Here is a 20288-nt window from a genome sequence, read left to right as displayed (position 1 = left end):
TACTGACATAAATTTTTCCAAATCTTATTTATTTACGGATATATTGATTAGGGTAGAAGCGCTTGCCGATCGGGCGTTTGTTAAAGGTTGCGAAAATATCCCTTTTTTTCTATTTTTATATGACATTTTTGCAGTATAAAAGCAATTGACATCAAGCGATGCTACTTTTTCAGTTTTAGCAATTTTGGCAAAGTCTTCAAGGCTATTAAAACTTCGGCTTGCCGAAGTGAGCTTCCGTCCTCGTTCCATTTAATTCATTTCAGTTTTCGAAATGCTTTAGTTTAACATTTCTACCTCCTATCTTTGTATTTTCAGCTTCCAATTTATTAAAGTTCTTTTAGGCGGGTCGCAAATAAAGGCTCTTACCTTTATTTCAAAATGATTTGTTCTATACAAAAAACCACCCGAAATAAGAGAACGAAGTTCAGAAAAAAATAAGTTGAAATATTCGTTAGCATATTTTGGTTTGCTGTCTCCACAATAAACGCTTGATAACAATACAGGGACAGTTTTATAAATATTCTCTCTCTCTCTTTAGACACATAATTAAAAGCGCTCCTATCTTTGCTTGATGAAATTTTTTTGTACACACCATCAAAGATGGTGAAAGATCTCTGCATCTCAGAGCGATCAGTTCCGAAATGTGCGAGATGGCGAGCGGTGTTCCCAAATTTCAGTTCTACGAGAACGAGCTGAACATCCGCCGGGTGATCGAGCAGTCTGACTTGCAGAGTTTGGACCGGGCCCTCAACATATGTGATCTGTCCAGTTTGGAGCGAAAACTACGCCTCTGGCACAACCTGCTTCCCAGGATCAAACCCCATTACGCCGTCAAGTGCAATGACGATCCGGTGGTAGTGAAGTTTATGGCGGATCTTGGAACTGGGTTCGATTGCGCCTCCAAAAACGAACTCAAACTGGTGGGTTTTTTTTCAATTTTGACCTTTTTATACCCTTGCAGAGGGTATTATAATTTCGTCAAAAGTGTGTAACGCAGTGAAGGAGACACCTCCGACCCTATAAAGTATATATATTCTTGATCAGGATCACCTCCTGAGTTGATATGAGCATGTCCGTCTGACCGTCTGCCTGTTTCTACGCGAACTAGTCTCTCAGTTTTAAAGATATCGAATTGAAACTTTGCACACACCCTTCATTCCTTTGCACGCAGTATATAAGTCGGATATATAACTGAACGATCGGAAATGCCATAACCTTGGTGTTTGTAAAGTCAGAAAGTTGCGATTTTCTATGGGTGTTACTTTTGTCCAATCAATCCCACCTACCAAATTTTATAAGGATCGGCCGACTATCTCCTGCCATATAACTGAACGATAGAAAATGCCATAACTTTGGTGTTTTTAAAGTTAGGAAGTTGGGATTTTTTTTGAGTATTAAGAATGCATCATATGAATAATTTTGGAGAATATAATTTACATAATATTCTCCAAGGGTATATCAACTTCGGCTCCGCCCGAAGTTAGCTTTCCTTTCTTGTTTAAATGTAACTTAAAGAGGTAAAGGTATAAAGAACAAAGGAAAAAGCTGTAGCGGAGTGCCTCGACTATAAGATACCCGTTACTCAGCTAACCCATTTCAAAATAATTATACGTTTAAAACGTATTATGCCCTACAACTGGCGGTAAAGTGGGAGCGGCCAAATTTGTAAATAAACTTGCACTGACTGGGAATAACTATAATGCTAATTTCAAAATCTCTACATGATATCAAATCTCTTACATGAGCTCTACGTTCATACTGGCGGGCAGATAAATTAACTTTAACTTTTCAGGTGCTTGGATTCGGCGTTTCTCCTGAGCGTATTATCTTTGCACATCCTTGTCGTCCTGTCAGCCACTTGAAGTTCGCAAAGGAGCAGAAGGTGGTCAATGGCACAGTGGACAATGAGTACGAGGTCTACAAACTGCTCAAGCACTATCCCAGCTCCAAGTGAGTTTCACCTAATCTAAGCTTTCAGTGTATGACGATGTATGAATGTGTTCCTCGATGCCAGCCTAATATTGAGATTCAAGAGCGAGGCCAAGAAGGCGCTGTGTCCTTTGGGCGACAAATACGGATGCGACGCGGAGGCGGATGCCCCTGCTCTAATGCTCCTGGCCAAGGCCTTGGATCTGAAGGTGACCGGCACCAGTTTCCACGTGGGTTCCGGATGCAGCGAGCATGAGGCCTACGATCGGGCCCTCGAGAAGGCCGAGAACATCTTCAAGGTCGGAGAACTGATTGGACATGACATGGACTTGTTGGATATTGGCGGCGGCTTCCCCGGAAACGATGATGCGATGTTCGAGAAGGTGGGATTTTAGAAACCACTCTGATCTTATGGCAATGAAATAAAAACTCCATTGCAGATAGCCGAGAATGTGAACACTGCGGTGAAGCTCCGTTTCCCCGATGAGCGTATCCGAATAATTTCGGAACCAGGCCGTTTTTTTGTGGAGGCTGCTTACACATTGGTCTGTAAAATCCATGCAAAAAGGGAAATCCGAAACAAAGACGGGAAGCTTGACACATTGATGTACTACCTCAATGATGGCATCTTCGGAGCCTTCGCCGGCAGTTTTTACTACCCTGAGGTGCTGACTCCTGAACTTTACCTGGTAAGATAAGAAATTAATCTTTAGTGAATTAAGCGCATTTTTGATAACGTTGCAGAGAAGGAGGCGTCTCCGACCCTATAAATATATATATACATATATATACCATATATATATAGAAGAGTCGATCTAGCCATGCCTGTCTGTCATTTCGTCCGTCTGTCCTAACTAATCTTTCAGTTTTTAAGCTATTTGCATTAAACTTTCCAATGAGTTTTCTTTCTATTCTAGGTTTGGGTTATCGGCTGTCCGCGTAACCTAGGGGTTTGAACGTCTGTCCAGAAATCTAAGCACCGCAAGTTAAATTTGAACTGCCGTCAGACAATACATTTTTATTTTCTATACAATTGAAGGAGACGTTTCCCAACCTATAAAGTATATAATATATGCTTGATCAGCATCACCAGAAGAGTCGATCCAGCCATGTCCGTCTGTCCGTCCGTCTGTTTCGACGCAAACTATTCCCTCATTTTTAAAGCTATCTGCTTGAAACTTTCCCAAAAGCTGTCTTTCTATAGCTCCCATAGAAACATTCGGAAAGAAGAGAAAATAAAATTAAAACTTCGTTGTTTATTAACATATACCCGTAAGCTGCGAGATATAGTATTTTTTAATGATTTTAGAAATCGATTTTAGTTTTATAAAAATCGGACGACTATATCATATAGCTGCCAAAGAAACGATCGAAAAAAGATTTTGAAAATAGAAATATAATCGTTTTGGAGAATATTTTATTTTTGCAATAGTTGTAAGGGTATATAAACATCGAGAACTGTGTGTACGACTGTCAGTATCAGGCTTATAATCCAGTCGTTTCTTTATATGTGTGAATATAGTATGCAAAGTGTCCACGGTATAAGCGATTGCTGTAGGGTTGTTCGCTTGCTTTGGGTAGCGTCCGCTTTCCGCACAGTGTCCCTTCAGTGCTGGCTTTGGATGTTTGTATATTGTCGGCTGATTAACTCAGATTGATGTTGTGATATCTTTGCAGGGGATTTTATAAATTACATTTTTTTGACAAGTACTTTTGGTTATGAATTAATCTATTTTGTTTTATTAAATATGTTTCTCATGTGTTTCTCTACATTTAATTTAATTTATTTTGAACAAATCTGGTGTGAACTTTCTAGGATGGCGCGGAAACCTTGCCAAAGTTCAAGTCTGTAATTTGGGGGCCCAGCTGCGATGCCCTTGATAAGGTAAGTAAACAACTACACTTGCTCCAGTCAATCAATATCATTTAATGTTTTTCTTACCCTTCAGATTGGGGAAGAACGGTTGCTGCCCAACCTGAACAGAGGCGATCTTTTAGGATTCCGCAACATGGGAGCCTATACAATGCCCATTGCCAGTCCCTTCAATGGATTTGACGTACCTGAGACCCGGTTCTTTCTGGCGAAGTGACTTAGCCAAATTTTGATAAAGAAAACACTTGCTTAAACTAGTGGCCATGGGGGCCATTATTTAATTAAGTTTCCAAGTAAAGAGCGAAATGCAACTTTTAAAAGCTGTATTTAAAATTTAATTTGGAAAATAAATATAAATTAGTGTTTTTCCACGTTTTACTTGTTGCACACATGTAGAATAATTATTTTTGACTATATATTTTATCCAGTTGCGCTTGAGTGTTTCAGTGCGAAAATACATACTTTAGAGCCAAAAGAGATAATATAATAATTTAAATGACAAATAATAGGTAAATGTTTAAACCTATACAATACCTGTTTACCCTTAAAATATTGTTCATCTGCAAATGGTTCATGTTGTGCAAATAACGATCTAAAGGCACGGAAAGCCTCCAAGAAGGTGAGAAATTTATTATCGAATATATAGCTTGTTGAAATATGCCAAAAACGTCCATTTTCACACTTTTAGGTTAGAATATCTTAAAATCTGTGGGTGCTGGTGAAATTTTGGCACCGGATTCAGCGCAAAAAATTTCATAAGAAAAAGTGGGTCCAGTTTTTGGGTCCGGGATTTTCTAAAATTTTGTTGGCCTGTGTAATTAATCAATTTTGTTTTTATTAAAATTAATCTATATTTTTAATACAATTAGTTCAGGGATTCCAGTGATTTTTGGGAGGGCCTCCAATTGACGAAGACTGGTATTAGATTTTATATTTTCAATGCGCCTGTGTTTTATAGACTGTCGGGATGAATTTCTTCTGTGGATAGAATTCCACTTAAAGTAATGCCGTTTTTGATCCATTTTCTCCATATTTTGTTTAAGTTAACCTCTTCCTTGCAGTTTAAAACATTAAATATTATTGCTTTGGAAGCAGATTCCTGTGATTCGTATACTATTTAATGTTCCTGTCACTAACACATATTTGTGTTTCAGATCAAAATGTGTCATTTTTGTGTTATGCACTCTTTCGAACAAGATGTATGAGTGTATGTTCTTGTGGCGACCATAAGTCAATAGGATGCTTATCTATTACCCTTAACTGAATATTGGGAGCCATCGGTTAAAAAGGTAATGTTCTATCTTTTAGATTAAACTTATTGTCAGTCAAATCATATATGTATCTGTATGTCTTTTAAGTATTTATACCCGTTACTCGTAGAGTAAAAGGGTATATTGTATTCGTGCAAAAGTATGTAACAGCTAGAAGGAAGCGTTTCCGACCCTATAAAGTATATATATTCTAGCCGAGTCGATATAGCCATGTCCGTCTGTCCGTCTGTCCGTCTGTCTGTCTGTCCGTATGAACGCTGAGATCTCGGAAACTATAAAAGCTACAAGATTGGCATTTTGCATGCAGATTCTAGGAGTTCCTACGCAGCGCAAGTTTGTTTCAAAAAGGTGCCACGCCCCCTTTAACGCCCACAATCGCTTATATACGATTTTAAAATTTTAAATATTTCGGAAAAGTAAAAATGCAGTTTTATTGTGTTTATCAATACCTATCGAAATGTTGAAGAAATTTTTCAAATCGGACCATTCGTTAAAAAGTTATGCGTGATCAAAGTTTCTATCTCCATCTCCCTCGCACTCCCTTTACCTGAGTAACGGGTATCTGATAGTCGGGGCACCCGACTATAGCGTTCTCTCTTGTTTTACATACAGACGTTTAAAACACATTAATTGGAAAAACAACAGAAATGACGATAGTTTAGTTATTTTTGCAACTACTAAGACTAATTTACACTACTAATGGTCTGTCATCTTCCGGGAAATTTTGAAAACGTTCGTTAGGGTACATTTATTTTGAAATTGGCTAACAGAATAAAGAATCTTGATAACCTAGGCACTCGACCATAGTGTCGATTCATTCAAATGTAACCAACATTATTTCCCATGCCAAATATTATTGTTTGCCTGCTTATTTGCCCTCACCTTGTGAAAAATTTGTATTATCATTTCAGGTAAATCATTTAATAGGCTGCTCACGAATTACACAAGCTTACAAAAAGATTAAAAAACAAGAAAGGAAAGCTAACTTCGGGCGGAGCCGAAGTTGATATACCCTTGCAGAATACTCTATAATTATATTCTCCAAAATTATTCCTATGATGCATTCTTAATACTCATAAAAAATCCAAACTTCCTAACTTTAAAAACACCAAAGTTATGGCATTTCGAATCGTTCAGTTATATGGCAGCTATAGGATATAGTCGGCCGATCCTTATGAAATTTGGTAGGTCGGATTGATTGGCCAAATATAAAACCTGTAGAAAATCTTAACTTTCTAACTTTACAAACACCAAAGTTATGGCATTTCAATCGTTCAGTTATATGGCAGCTATAGGATATAGTCGGCCGATCCTTATGAAATTTCGTAGGTCGGATTGATTGGCCAAATATAAAACCCATAGAAAATCCCAACTTTCTAACTTAACAAACACCAAAGTTATGGCATTTCCGATCAATCAGTTATATGGCAGCTATAGGATATAGTCGGCCGATCCTTATGAAATTTAATAGGTCGGATTGATTGGCCAAAAATAAATCCCATAGAAAATCCCAACTTCCTAACTTTACAAACATCAAAGTTATTGCATTTCCGATCAATCAGTTATATGGCAGCTATAGGATATAGTCGGCCGATCCCGGCCGTTCCGACATATATACTGCGTGCAAAGGAAAGAAGGGTGTGTGCAAAGATTCAATTTTATATTTTTAAAACTGAGAGACTAGTTTGCGTAGAAACAGACAGACGGACATGCTTATATCAACTCAGGGCGCGACCCTGTAAATCAATGAAATTGTTTAGTTTAGGAAAATGATGATCTTAAGGCTGTTAACAGCTTTTAAAAGATTAAGTGCCCTTTTCTTATATTACCGGATTTTCAGAGCCTGACATTAATATCTTGCAGGCTTTGTTAAAGTTTCTTTTTTTAAAAAGATGCGATAAGATTAATTTCGGTTCGGTGCTCTTGAATAAACAAACTTTCGTTTCTTTGTGTAAATTAGATTTAATTTTGTAAGCTAGTGCTAAAATACTTTTTTTACATATCAGTATGAATCATTTAGTTTGACAAATAAGTATTGAAAAATTGAGTGATTAGAAATATATGTAGGATTTTATGGGACAAGATCATCACCGATCGGTCAGTTGCGAACTGAGCGATATGGCAAACGGTGTCCCACAAATCCAGTACTACGAGCACGAGCTCGACATCCGCCGGGTGATCGAGCAGTCCGACTTGCAGAGTTTGGACCGGGCCCTCAACATATGTGATCTGTCCAGTTTGGAGCGAAAACTACGCCTCTGGCACAAGCTGCTGCCCAGGATCAAACCCCATTACGCCGTCAAGTGCAATGACGATCCGGTGGTGGTCAAGTTTATGGCAGATCTTGGAACTGGGTTCGATTGCGCCTCCAAAAACGAACTTAAAATGGTGGGTTTTTTTGTAATTTGGTTATCTTTTAAATGTAACTTAAAGAGATAAAGGTATAAAGAACAAGGGAAAATGCTGTAGTCGAGTGCTCTATTATAAGATACCCGTTTAAAACGTATTCTGCCCTAAAACTGGCGGTAAAGTGGGTGCGGCCAAATTTGTAAATAAACTTGCGCTGACTAGGAATAACTTTAATGCTAATTTCAAAATCTATATATGAAATCAAATCGCTTACATGAGCTCTACGTTCATACCAGCGGGCAGATAATTTATTTAATAATGACAATAATAACTTAATTTCCATGGTATAGATAAGCACATAAATATCCGCGATTGTTTTTCAAACATGAGCGCACACTATAATCATTACATAATTAACAAAAAATAATATTTAAAACTCCTGTGCTTTTTCAGGTGCTTGGATTCGGCGTTTCTCCTGAGCGTATTATCTTTGCACATCCTTGTCGTCCTGTCAGCCACTTGAAGTTCGCAAAGGAGCAGAAGGTGGTCAATGGCACAGTGGACAATGAGTACGAGGTCTACAAACTGCTCAAGCACTATCCCAGCTCCAAGTGAGTTTCACCTAATCTAAGCTTTCAGTGTATGAAGATGTATGAATGTGTTCCTCGATGCCAGCCTAATATTGAGATTCAAGAGCGAGGCCAAGAAGGCGCTTTGTCCTTTGGGCGACAAATACGGATGCGACGCGGAGGCGGATGCCCCTGCTCTAATGCTCCTGGCCAAGGCCTTGGATCTGAAGGTGACCGGCACCAGTTTCCACGTGGGTTCCGGATGCAGCGAGCATGAGGCCTACGATCGGGCCCTCGAGAAGGCCGAGAACATCTTCAAGGTCGGAGAACTGATTGGACATGACATGGACTTGTTGGATATTGGCGGCGGCTTCCCCGGAAACGATGATGCGATGTTCGAGAAGGTGGGATTTTAGAAACCACTCTGATCTTATGGCAATGAAAAAACTCCCTTACAGATAGCCGAGAATGTCAACACTGCGGTGGAGCTCCGTTTCCCCGATGAGCGTATCCGAATAATTTCGGAACCAGGCCGTTTTTTTATGGCAGCCGCTTGCACATTGGTCTGTAAAATCCATGCAAAAAGGGAGATTCGCAACAAAGCTGGGAGGATTGACACATTGATGTACTACATTAATGATGGCATCTATGGATTCCTCGCAAGCACTTTCTACTTTCCTGTAGTGGTGACCCCTGAAACTTACCTGGTAAGATTAAGAACTAGTCCCCAAAAAAGATTTAAGCTCTGAAGAAATTTAATGAATTATCCAGGATGAAGACGAACCCTTGCCGAAGTTCAAGTCTGTGATTTGGGGACCCAGTTGCGATGGCCAGGATAGGGTTAGCTTGTCATTTGATCCAACCAACATCAGTTAATGTTTCCCTTTAGATTTCGGAAGAGCTGTTCCTGCCCAACTTGAACCGAGGCGACCTCATAGGGTTTCGCAACGTGGGAGCCTACACAAAGCCCCTGGCCAAGCCCTTCAATGGATTCGATGTGCCTGAGACCCGGTTCTTTCGAGCAAAGTCATTATAAAGGAAACACTTGCTTGCATTTGTAACCAACATGGATTCTTTATTAGTTAGATTCTCAGAGTGTTCCCGTGGGGGAACTGTTGCTCACATGGAGAGCATTGCGATAGCCCAGCTTTCGATGGGGTTTATTGGTAGCAATATTTTGAAAAGAATACCTCTAGCCAAAGGAAACTGACCCGAATCGGTGGTGCGGCGCATTCTCTTGAAAATATTTCCGGTACCGCAACCCCAGCCGCTCCCGTCGCACCACCGCCCACAAGTGGGTGGCTACTGACCAAGCCGCCGGTGGGTGGGCGGTGGTAAGGGGATCGGGATTGGGATCGGGATCGGGATCGGGTGCGGGTGCGGCCGGATCGGGGTGTCGGTGTTAATTGCTAATCGAATTACAACTTAGTTTGCATAGACATAATTGAAAAGGTACGTATGTATGTGTGTATAAAAGTATATGTATAAAAAATTTCAAAAATTCCACTCTGCATATACATTTGCTTAATTCACTTCTTGCATAAATATCAAACTTGTCAGATGCCTCAAAAATGTAAGTAAATTCTATAAAATGTCACTATCTTAGCAGTGTCGAGCCATCCGAGTGTTTTACTACTGGGAGCTCTTGATATGTCACGATATGATAACAATATAACGATATGCATTCTCGATTTCAACGAGGGTTTCTCATTAGGTTGGGGTTTAGGTAATTGGGTAATTGGGATTGGGAGTACTTGCCCCTTGCTCTTGGCAAATAAAGAGTACAAACTACTTATTCCATAATCAGTTCTTGGTGATTGATGCAAATGAATTTTCTTATTTTCTCTTGTGCTTTCCCTCAGTTTCGCCTTGCCTCTGGCACCCAAAGTGGAGCCACAAATGGGTGTAGTTACTAGAACTAGAATGGGATTACACCTGGTACGTACATACATACATATACTCGACTTTCGAATTCGACTAGGTTGGATTCTGTGGGGTTGGTTGGGTGCAGAAGGAAGGACTGGAAACGGGTGAGGGGCTACGAAACGCGTTAGTAATGATTGTATCTCACAACACCGACGACAAGACGACGATAGACTACACATAATAAATGGGTATCCTTATCCTGCACAACACACATTGTGCGGATTAACGCGTTTAACAACGAAATCCCTCGCTTAAACGTAACAATATTCTGATATGCTGAGTTTCGCTTTGGTTTACCTCTGCAGGTGCACTGGTGCCTAAATCGAGGTGCCTTACATCTAAGCTATGTCCGTTAACAATTAAATATCTCGCCTCCTGCTGACCCATCTCAATCAGCATGCCCCTTCGAGTCGAGCTACTGTGCAAGTCGGGGTGGACTGGAGTGGAGTGGATTGGATGATGTTGGATGGTGTTGCCGCTGCAGGTGCGTCAATTCAACAAGGTGGACTGGCCGGCCGGCTGGCTGGTTGATTGGTTGGTTCAAAAAGCGTGCTTTCTGAGTCTAATTATTGGCAGAGTTGCATAATTCACGGATTCTCTATAATCTATAAGAAAACATACAATACAACAACACAGAAATGGTTTGTAGACGTACGAAAGGTCTGTGATTTTGGGTCTGTGCTTAGTTTTTGCTTTCGCTTCTTTGGGGACTTTATGTTATTGTAAGCCGAATCGAACCGAATGAAACTGGTGGGGAGCGGGTCGACCGCACTACTTTCTATCACTGATCACTGATCCGAGTCTGGGGCTGGGGCTGGGTCTGGGGGGTGGAACTGAAACTGAAGCTGAAACTGACCCACATAGAACATCGCGTCTAGCTGGACAGATGCGGCTTTAGACGCTAGTCAGAAAGGCCACGCTACACACGGCAATCTGGGCCAGGATGTTCACTTGCAGGATCCGCATCAGACCGCCGCTGGTGGGCGAGGGACTCACATTGAGGCCGGCGCAGTGCATCTTCTCGGTGGGCATGGCCTGCACGAAGTACTCGCGGTTGTCCAGCGACATGTGGCACAGCGGCTTCTTCTTCTGCGACATTTCGTCGTCCTTGTTCTTCAGGTCCTCGAGCAGCTTGGGGAACCAGGTCAGCTCGCAGGAGCAGTTCAGCGGGTTATCTGCAGTGGGGAGTTCGGTTTGGTTTAGTTGGGTATAGCTTTTGACTGGCTTCGAGTGCCCATGACTTGCCGGTGATATCGATGATGCGGAGGGTGTCGATGACCGGCTCCATTATGTCCTGCGGAATGCGCTGCAGCTTGTTGTTCTGCAGGTTCAGCGTCTCCAGCGAGTTGAGATTCTCGAACAGCAGGCTAGGGAGAACCTTGATGCTAAACAATGCGAAACAGAATAATGAAGTATGAATAAATATTTTATATCATGTAAGGGAAACATAATGGTAAATAATAATAATAAAATCACAGGAAACTGAAGACTCTTGAAAACAATTTTTTGAAAGGAAAATAACTAATTTGTTCCAAATCATCTTTTTAAAAGAGTTCTTTAACTTATCTATTTCGGTATTAATATTTTCATTAAGCAAATAAATAGTTAGTTAATGTAAAATCTTACTCATTCTTTTGCAGGTTGATAAAAGTAAGGGAATCTCCGAATCCAGTGAAGGCATCTTCGGCCAGGACATTGATGTTGTTATTGCGCAAGTCCAAGTGGCGCAGGCGATGCAATGGACGCAGTGCCTCGCTGGGAATCGTATGGACTTGGTTGTCGCCCAGGCGCAGATATTGCAGGTTCTCTGTGGAGCCAGAGGGTTAATTAAATATATACCAGAAAGAGCGGGCGGACAACCCACCCTCCAGGCCCTTGAAGGCATCCTTGTCAATCGAACTGATCTTATTGCCCTCCAGCTCCAAGGAGTTCAGCTGGATGAGGTGGGAAAAGACGTTGGCAGGCACGGTGGTGATCATGTTGTGGGCCAATATCAACGAGTCCAAGCTCTGCAAGCCTGCCGAAAATCAAAACAGTGGATAGATGGCCAACTCTGTGGGACTTTTCAATAATCACCTTCGAAATCGCCTTCGCTGATAGTGCGAATCTTGTTCTCCTGGATCTCCAGTTTCTTCAGAGTGGGCAGAATGGAAAGAGCTTTCTGTGGGACACTGGTCAGATCGTTGCCGCCCAGATTTAGACGCTTGAGTTTGCTGAAATTGGAGGTGTTTGTTTAAAACAGGGGTTGTCAATTGATGGATTCTGGGGCATACTCCTCGAGTCCTCGGAAAGCCTCGGGGTCGATCTGTGTGATCTTGTTCTCGTAGAGCGTCAGAATCTCCAGGGTATCCAGGCCCTCGAAGGCATTGTTGTGGATCACGGTGATTTTGTTGTGGTTCAGATTGAGGATCAACAGGTGGACCAGGTGCTGCAGTGCCTGCGAGGGCACTATCTTCATTTGGTTGAGGGACACATCCAGCTGGGTGAGTCCAGTGCCTAAGGGAAATGGATATAAGAGCTGTTAGACAACCGAACTCAAACTGGAGGGCATCTAGTTACCCAGTGAACTGAGCGCGTTCTCCTCGATGGCCGCCAGGCTGCTGTTGTGAATGGTCAGGTGGCGGATGTCCAGGGCCAGAAAGACGAAGCCCTGCAGCTTGGGCAGGTTGTTGTGGCGCAGCTTCAGGTAGAAGATGATCGGGCTCTTGCCCTTCAGCGTGCCCATCGACTTGGTGATGTGCGCCAGATCGGTGGTCTCGCACAGGATGTCCAGCCCGTTCTTCTTCACGGTGCAGATGCAGGGTGCGATCTCGCTCTGCTCCGGGCACACCTGGGTCTGCGGTGGCCCCTGGCCCAGTGCCTGGCCCATCATCATCGTCAGCACCTGCAGCAGCAGCACCACCGCCGCCGTGTGTCCCAATTCCAGATGAACTCGCGCCATGCTGAACACCTTGCTGCTGGTGGATTGCGATTCCCTTTGGGGCTGTGGAGTCGAGTCGAGTGGCGTGGAGTGGAGTGGACTGGAGTGGAGTGGAGTGCGGGGTGTTCCGCGCTATTTGCAAAGAGTGTAGCTCGGGTTGCGATCTCTGGTGCTGATGAATGCTATCTACAATGGCTTTTGCTATTGCCGTAGCCCTGTGTGCGAAAGGAGGAGTGGTTAGGGGGTTTCAATTGGGCGCACAATGCGCGATTTTATTTGGGTTGTGTGTGCCAGCCCGCGGATTAAATATAAATTGCCCGCAATTGAGCTGTCCGTCCGGCTACGGTTGCTTCTACTGCTGCTACTGCTGCTCCTCTTGAGTCTCCGGCTCGCTCACCTAAATGGTTTGTCCGTCCGCGGCTGGCGAGTGCCAAATGAAACATGCCTCCAGTGCCTTCGGGATGCAACAAATCCAAGCCTGCCTCTCTCAGTTTTCGTTTTGGTGTTGGTTTTGTGGGGCAGCTGGCAGCTGGAGTCGAACAGCCGCACACGCTCTCTCTTTGGGGGTGGCTATGGGGCGTATGCGTAATGGCTGTGGGCCAACTGGGTTAGTGTGTGTGTATAACGATGTAACGGAAAATCGATACGGCGACGTCGAGAGGTTGTTGAATGGGCCCCGTTTGTTTGTATTTGTGGTTGTTGCTTCGCCTCCAACTTATTCAACAGTCCTGCTCCTTGGGTCGCTTCCCAGTATCGATGTGCTGGCACTTCCACTTTAACCCAGTGCCTTTCCACTGAATTCCGTTGCATCCACAAAAAAGGCGAGCCAGGATCCGTCTAGTGGTACTGTCGCTGTGCCAGGCTCTTCTTAGCCCTCTGATAGGTAAATCAATCCCGTTGCATTCTCTGCGGAATCCCACTGGCAAGCCCCCCGAATCCTGAATCCAGAATCCAGAATCGGAAAATGTTGAAAACGGTGCGAAGCGTCAGTTGATGGAAAATGAAGCACGTTTGGTTGGCAAAACCGACGATTGCGGACTGAGGGCACTCGGCGTGAAATTGAATATAGCACTTCAGTTGACTCTCGGGGTGGCTTAAGCTTTTCGAAGCTCTGCGAAAGCTGCAGCGAGCGCTCAAAACAATCGTTAGTTGCTCCTTTCCATCTAAGGTTATCAGATAAGTTATCAGTCGTCAGGAAATGCTATAAAATAAGATCACCCTGATCACCAATAAATTAATATTAAATGAATAAATGTTACCATAGAAAATACATTCGAATTTCCCTCTCAAAGTCAAACTAATAACACCCAGAAAAAAATTAGCGCAAAAATCTAAGACTAAATTTCTTCCTTTATCACCGTTACGTTCTTACTTTGTTCTAAGACCATTTTCTTAAATTGATACCATATGGTGTGGAATAAGAACATTCGACCTTTTGTGTAGGTAAAATTTCCGTTTGGTTCTAATTCTCATACCATTTGTTCATAAATGAAAACAGTAGAACCCATGGAACATTGTCCATTCTAATTGACATACCATTAGTTCATAAATGATGAGCCCTACCCATTTGTGTACAAGATATTACTGTTTGGTTGTAATAACTTTTTGTTTTTTAATCAAAGAAATATTTTTTCCATATGAAAATTATACATAAAGAGCACGCGATAAATATACATCTATTTGTAAATACATAATGCTGTTTTGTTACAGTGTTAATTTAGTTAAATCAAATGTCATGATCTAAGCCATTCGTTTTCAACCATTTTTTATTGGCGCAGTGCAATTATTTTATTCCAAGACAATATATGTTAAACTTACATTTTTTGCAATAAGCGTTGTTTAAAAAATGTATTATATATATTCAAACTTTATTATTTAGCAAACTGTTTGTTTTTAGAGATAAGACACCGACCTATTATGAGGTCGCAACTTTTCTGACGATCAGGTCACGACCTTCAACTTTTAAAAATTTAGTTATTTCTTAAGAATATAAAAGTTTTGAGAGAAATTTCGGTTTCTATTGAGTTGAATTTTATTACTCTTGGATATAAGTGCGTTCTCTCTTATATACAAGCCATCTCGCTTTTACTCATAAGCAATTATAAATACCGCAAGGGAAGACAAATAATAAATAGTTATTTCTTGGGAATTAGTTGAACTTAATTAATTTAATTTAATTTATAAATTCTCTAACTCGAAGTCCCTGTAACTTTTTTTTTTGGCAGAGTTTGGTGAAGCCGCCTTAGCGTCAAAATTGATAATGCTGATTAACAATTTAAATGCCTGATTGTGAACGCTTCTTTTAAATTTATATAATTCCTTGAGTAAGTCTAGGGGTCTTACCCGTGAAGGAAAGAGAGGGGGCTTAACAACCAAAATGCAAATCTGTTCCCTGGAAGTAGAATCCGAATGTTATTAGGAAATTACTACCGTTACTTGGGGACTTAAAAGTAACGTCTACAATGGTCAGCGCCTCTATGAGAATTTTTAAGGACTGCGCATATTAGACCGTGGGGACACCTGGCGGAGGAATATTTAGGCCGTACATTGCTATAAACTGATTCGTAAACTGCTTTAAACAGGGCTGTTGTGCAGCAGTTATGAATGCTGTTAAATAGCTCTTGTGCTTCTGTTATTACTACTGTTATGTTTTCTGTTATGTGGCGACACCTGGCGGAGGAATATTTAAGCCGTACATTAATATAAACTGCTTCGTAACACTGCTTTAAACAGGGCTGTTGTGCATGCTGTTATGAATGCTGTTAAGATAGCTCTTGTGCTTCTGTTATTACTACTGTTAAGACTGCTGTTATGCTTTCTGTTATGGGAACTGCTGTGATTTTGTTAAACTTCTGTAGTGATTTCGTTATGACTTTTGTTGTACGTTAAGACTGCTGTTACTATTTCTGTTATGACTACTTCACGAACTGCTTGGTCATAGTTAAAAAATAAAAAGTTAGAATTTTTATTGAATTACGGAAATTTTATTATATTAAACTCTATAACAATCAACCTTAACCTTGAGTCGTTATAATAAAACTGAATGTGATTCACATTTGATAGAAGTTAAAGATATTTTAAGACTTATATAAAATATAAACAAATTTAATTAATAAAGTTTGGAAGTCCATTTTTATGAGATTTTTAAAACGGGTAAATTTTACTTGATGGTTTTTAAAAACATTTCATTAAATACAATTTTTTTAATCTATTTTTAAAAATACATGTATTGAGCACTGGTATATCTTTCATTAGAAACAATTGTAAAATCATCAGCAATCTAGTGGTCCACAACCAATCGAACTGTGTATCACTCACTACTCTTACTTTAACCATGTGAATGGGTCATGTTATTGAACCCAACTTTCACTGCGTCAGCTGACTGCTCCAGCAGCACATCCTTTGATGACAATCCTGATCGGGTTACAGCAGCACGTGGGCGTAATTTTCTCGCAATTAGGATGCGATTATCATAATATGAGCGAGCGTCGTCGAAAGGGTAATTGAAGAAGAGCCGCTCAACCCATTCCCCACTGCATTTGGGATCCTTTTCGCCTGCCACACGGCCACGTGCCCGCAAGACGCCTTCAGCCAAGGTACGAACTTTCAATTTGATATTCCCTTGGCCCGGCGAGCATCTTGGGGTTGTTCGGGCCAGGCCCTGGATTAAGTTCGAGGCGGGCCAGGAGCGATTGCGATTGCGACTCCGTGGCCTTGGCCCTGTGGCTTATGACGCTGACAAGAGGCTGTGCGGGTGGCAGCCGCATCAGCATAAGGTCGGACTTGAGTTTGACAAAGTGCAAAATCCTTTACACTTTGAAGACTGATTGACTTCTTATCCTTGAATGGATTTGAATGGAAATTGTGTTTCACTTTCCTGCGCGGCTAATGGTGGGGAGGGGTGGGGTGTCCCGTGCCGAGCTGTGCGACTGTAAGAGTGTGAGTCCTATATAAACAAACGGAAGATAATCAAGATGTAAAACATAAACCAGAGGGGGACGGCTGTAATTCAAAACCAAACAAAACCGTTGAAGAATCAAAAGGCAAAGCGATGGCAAATTACAACGTTACAGTTGCAGTTGCCTCACAAAAATCGGAGGGGGGTGGGTGTTGGGGTGGCGTTGGGAAAGCGTCGCTGAAAAATTGTAAAGCGGAATTTCGCAATTTCACTTTGTACTTGGAAAACTGTTATTAACTTAATGAAGGAGTGTTGTGCGCCACATTTACCTGACACGTGATTCGGAGTGAACCGGAAGCCGAGGTCCCACAAAGGAGCTGGGGCCGTTCACGTTTTCTTATTTACTCGTTTTTTTCGGTATTTCCTTCAATTGAAAGTGCGTTAAGTACTGAGCTGGGAAAGCGTGTTCAACGTGTTGTAAATGGTGTCAAATCGTATACGTTATTGCATTTCTTATTCATTCTTAGATTTTGTTTAATGTCGCCTATCTACAAAATAATTTTTTGAACATATCATAAATTTTAAATAAATTTACTTAAACATAAGTAATCATATATACAAGTTGTTAACTTGGAGTTTTAATTGGGATTTTTAATTATGGAACAAATGGCATTTACACTATATTAACTAGCACTATTGATAATAAGTCCCATTTCACTCAATACTTTGAAATGGTTACAAAACAGCTAATTAATTTTTCATTAAATGGAGTCATTTTAATAGCACCTGATCCATGTATTCAGAGATAAATAGTAGCAACTGAAACAAGGCCTTTATAAGTAGATGCCTAATTGGGTTATACGAGTATCTATTCGACAAACTTTGGGCTGGCTTCCTGCGGATTTAACATCAGCTAACAAACCGAATCCGTCGGCAGCTGTAATTAAAACAAAGAGTGCGATGAGCACACAGAATCCCCCGCTCATCCCCTCCGGAACCCACACATGTGCAGCGGAGGAGCGTTGGAAACCCTCTATAGTATACCATATATATATGGCTATAGCCATGTAACCGTATCTTTGCATTGGCGCTCAGATGAAGCTCATCTGGCAAAGTGGCAGGTTAAGTAAACAGTTTCATTGTGCGAATTCAATTAAAATTTATTCAAAATACGTCAACGGCAGCTACTCAAAGCTGCTACTTCTGCCGCGTTTCGCTGCTGCTGCGCTGTTGCGTTGCTGCAACAAAGTGCCAAAGTATCTGTGAGATACATTCTATGTACCTCTCTCTCCCTGTCTCCCTCACCCCCGTGCGTCTGCCATTGGCAAAGGGGGCGTGGCAAGGCCTCGTCCCCGCCCCAGTTGAAGTGGAAGAGGGACAACCATATGACGGCGGGCCATAGTAACCGTATATAATACGCTCACAAAGTATCTGTGTGAACAGCGGCTGGGAGTGTGTGTGTGCGTTGTATGCCACTTGTTTCGTTGCTTTTCCTTTTCCCCACAGCTGGAACTGCTGTCTTGGCAAGTGGTGTAAATGGCAATTTGTCGGGCGTCGACGGTCGACGGTCGCCCCCGCACACGGTAGCCGTAGATACAGCGTCGCGCTGACAGCCGCTCTTTCCCGCTGGCATTGGCATTCGGCTTTTGGCCTGGCCCGCTCATTTCTGCCGTATCATCGCCGTCATCATCGCCACGATCATCATACGACCCTACCCTCGCCTCCCGCGTCATCGCCGCACTCAAAAGTATCTTATTATCCCTTTGTGCGAGGTAACACTGGTGCCAACACCACCTACCTGTGCTCTGTCAACCCATTTGGAGACCAAGCCCATCATCCTTGCAATGAAATACATTTTCATTTTTGAATACCCTGCCGCATAATTTCATTTAACCAGCTACGTTAGGACTGACAAAATATTTATTTAAAGCTATTTTTAATTTAATTAATCTTTCATTAAAAAAAATTATCTAAAGTTCATCTGCACAATTTTAAGACATTGAATATTTTATTTGAGATTGAGTTCTTAAGAATATAATAACAAAAGCAAAATATTTCCTTGAAAGTCGAAACATTAATCTTTTAGTAATTTAAAGCATATTTATTTTGCAAAATAAGTTGATAAAATATTCTCTTTATTTAGTTGTTATTTGTGGAGGGTTCAATTAATGTTTTTTGTTAATGTTTGCTTTAGCTTGTTTTACTTCACTGAAACAACACAACAAAATACATATAGTGTAAGACGAATATTTGTCTTACCTGAAATTTAAAAGAACTATAATAGTTTCATTAAAAATAACACTAGCCTAGAAAATTAGCTCCATTAAATGCTCACCAAACGGGAGCTCGACAGCCTTTTGGACTCCCGATTAGAAAAATTACGCCAACAAAATGTTGTAATGAATTTTTTTAGTTTTCAAATTACTTTTTATTATCTCGAGTTTTGGTTTGGTACATGCTGGAAGTCGAATAAATTAAAAAAAAATTGGTTTAATTTCTTAAAATATGACTACAAGACGATGACATTTCGACGAAGCTTCTAATCCCGACAACCCGTCGGTTGGATTTTACAAGCTGACAAAAAACATGTATTGTTCGACTAATGATAAGCATTTGGTCGAATTAATTTTGTAAACAAATTAATTGGTTTAACCAAAAACACATAACTTAAGCAAAATATTCAGTTTTGTGTTAATCAAAATAATTGAAACAAGAAAGGAAAGCAACTTCGGGCGAGCCGAAGTTGATATACCTGCAGAATACTCTGTAAATTATATTCTCCAAAATTATTCATATAATGCATTCTTAATACTCATAAAAACCCAACTTCCTAACTTTACAAACACGAAAGTTATGGCATTTCCGATCAATCAGTTTTATGGCAGCTATAGGATATAGTCGGCCGATCCTTATGAAATTTGGTGAGTCGGATTGATTGGCCAAATATAAAACCCATAGAAAATCTCAACTTCCTAACTTTACAAACACGAAAGTTATGGCATTTCCGATCAATCAGTTATATGGCAGCTATAGGATATAGTCGGCCGATCCCGGCCGTTCCGACTTATATACTGCGTGCAAAGGAAAGAAGGGTGTGTGCAAAGTTTCAATTCGATAGCTTTAAAACTGAGAGACTAGTTTGCGTAGAAACAGACAGACGGACAGACGGACATGGCTATATCAACTCAGGAGGTGATCGTGATCAAGAATATATAACTTTATAGGGTCGGAGACGTCTCCTTCACTGCGTTGCACACTTTTGACCAAAATTATAATACTCTCGCAAGGGTATAAAAACAAACTCGATTTTTAAAAAATTTTTCACTCTTCCTTGCTAAAAAAACTAATGTTCCGTAACATATAATATTACTTCATAAATAATCAGAGTAAAATGCTATAAATATAGTCTATGCATATCCAAAGCGGAAACTATTTGAGCGTGTTTAAAGCTCTCTTCAAAAAAGGCATCCTTCCGATACGATTTGGACGACCCAAAGGACATTGTCGGTGACAAGACCAACAATGGCGAGTCCAGCCCTCTCTATGACATTGA

At 41.1% G+C, this 20288-nt stretch overlaps 3 protein-coding genes across 6 annotated transcripts; 2 read left to right on the top strand and 1 right to left on the bottom strand.

Annotated features, from left to right (window-relative positions):
• The first annotated feature begins 629 nt into the window (after positions 1–629).
• On the top strand, positions 630–4191 carry LOC108039055 (ornithine decarboxylase 2). Its single transcript, XM_017115961.2, has 6 exons — positions 630–920; positions 1793–1950; positions 2015–2312; positions 2370–2618; positions 3746–3814; positions 3879–4191. Exons 1-6 carry the CDS (start codon positions 642–644, stop codon positions 4017–4019), a joined length of 1194 nt encoding a protein of 397 aa, XP_016971450.1. The 5' UTR covers positions 630–641; the 3' UTR covers positions 4020–4191.
• Positions 4192–7191: 3000 nt separating this feature from the next.
• Positions 7192–9052, top strand: LOC108039078 (ornithine decarboxylase 2-like). The gene is made up of 6 exons (XM_017116007.1): positions 7192–7461; positions 7876–8033; positions 8098–8395; positions 8450–8698; positions 8763–8831; positions 8881–9052. Exons 1-6 carry the CDS (start codon positions 7192–7194, stop codon positions 9025–9027), a joined length of 1191 nt encoding a protein of 396 aa, XP_016971496.1. The 3' UTR covers positions 9028–9052.
• Positions 9041–13868, bottom strand: LOC108039076 (slit homolog 2 protein). Of its 4 annotated transcripts, none has more exons than XR_001768983.2 (9): positions 13235–13868; positions 12477–13052; positions 12191–12413; positions 11994–12130; positions 11782–11934; positions 11544–11724; positions 11163–11302; positions 10573–11092; positions 9041–10522 (listed from the first exon to the last, which is right to left on the bottom strand). XR_001768983.2 is itself a non-coding variant. In XM_017116005.2 (9 exons), exons 2-8 carry the CDS (start codon positions 12856–12858, stop codon positions 10812–10814), a joined length of 1497 nt encoding a protein of 498 aa, XP_016971494.1. In that variant the 5' UTR covers positions 12859–13052; positions 13235–13868; the 3' UTR covers positions 9041–10522; positions 10774–10811. The 4 variants fall into 4 exon arrangements, 3 of the variants coding, with proteins under 3 accessions (XP_016971494.1, XP_016971495.1, XP_016971493.1); XM_017116005.2 differs by having other exon boundaries at positions 10774–11092; XM_017116006.2 differs by having other exon boundaries at positions 10914–11092.
• Between the last annotated feature and the right edge of the window lie 6420 nt (positions 13869–20288).

The sequence above is a fragment of the Drosophila rhopaloa genome, unplaced genomic scaffold (assembly GCF_018152115.1).
Source record: "Drosophila rhopaloa isolate 14029-0021.01 unplaced genomic scaffold, ASM1815211v1 contig_69, whole genome shotgun sequence".
Classification (NCBI taxonomy): domain Eukaryota; kingdom Metazoa; phylum Arthropoda; class Insecta; order Diptera; family Drosophilidae; genus Drosophila; species Drosophila rhopaloa.
The sequence above is the reverse complement of the archived record's forward strand: the minus strand, read 5'-3'. Positions and strand labels throughout refer to the sequence as shown.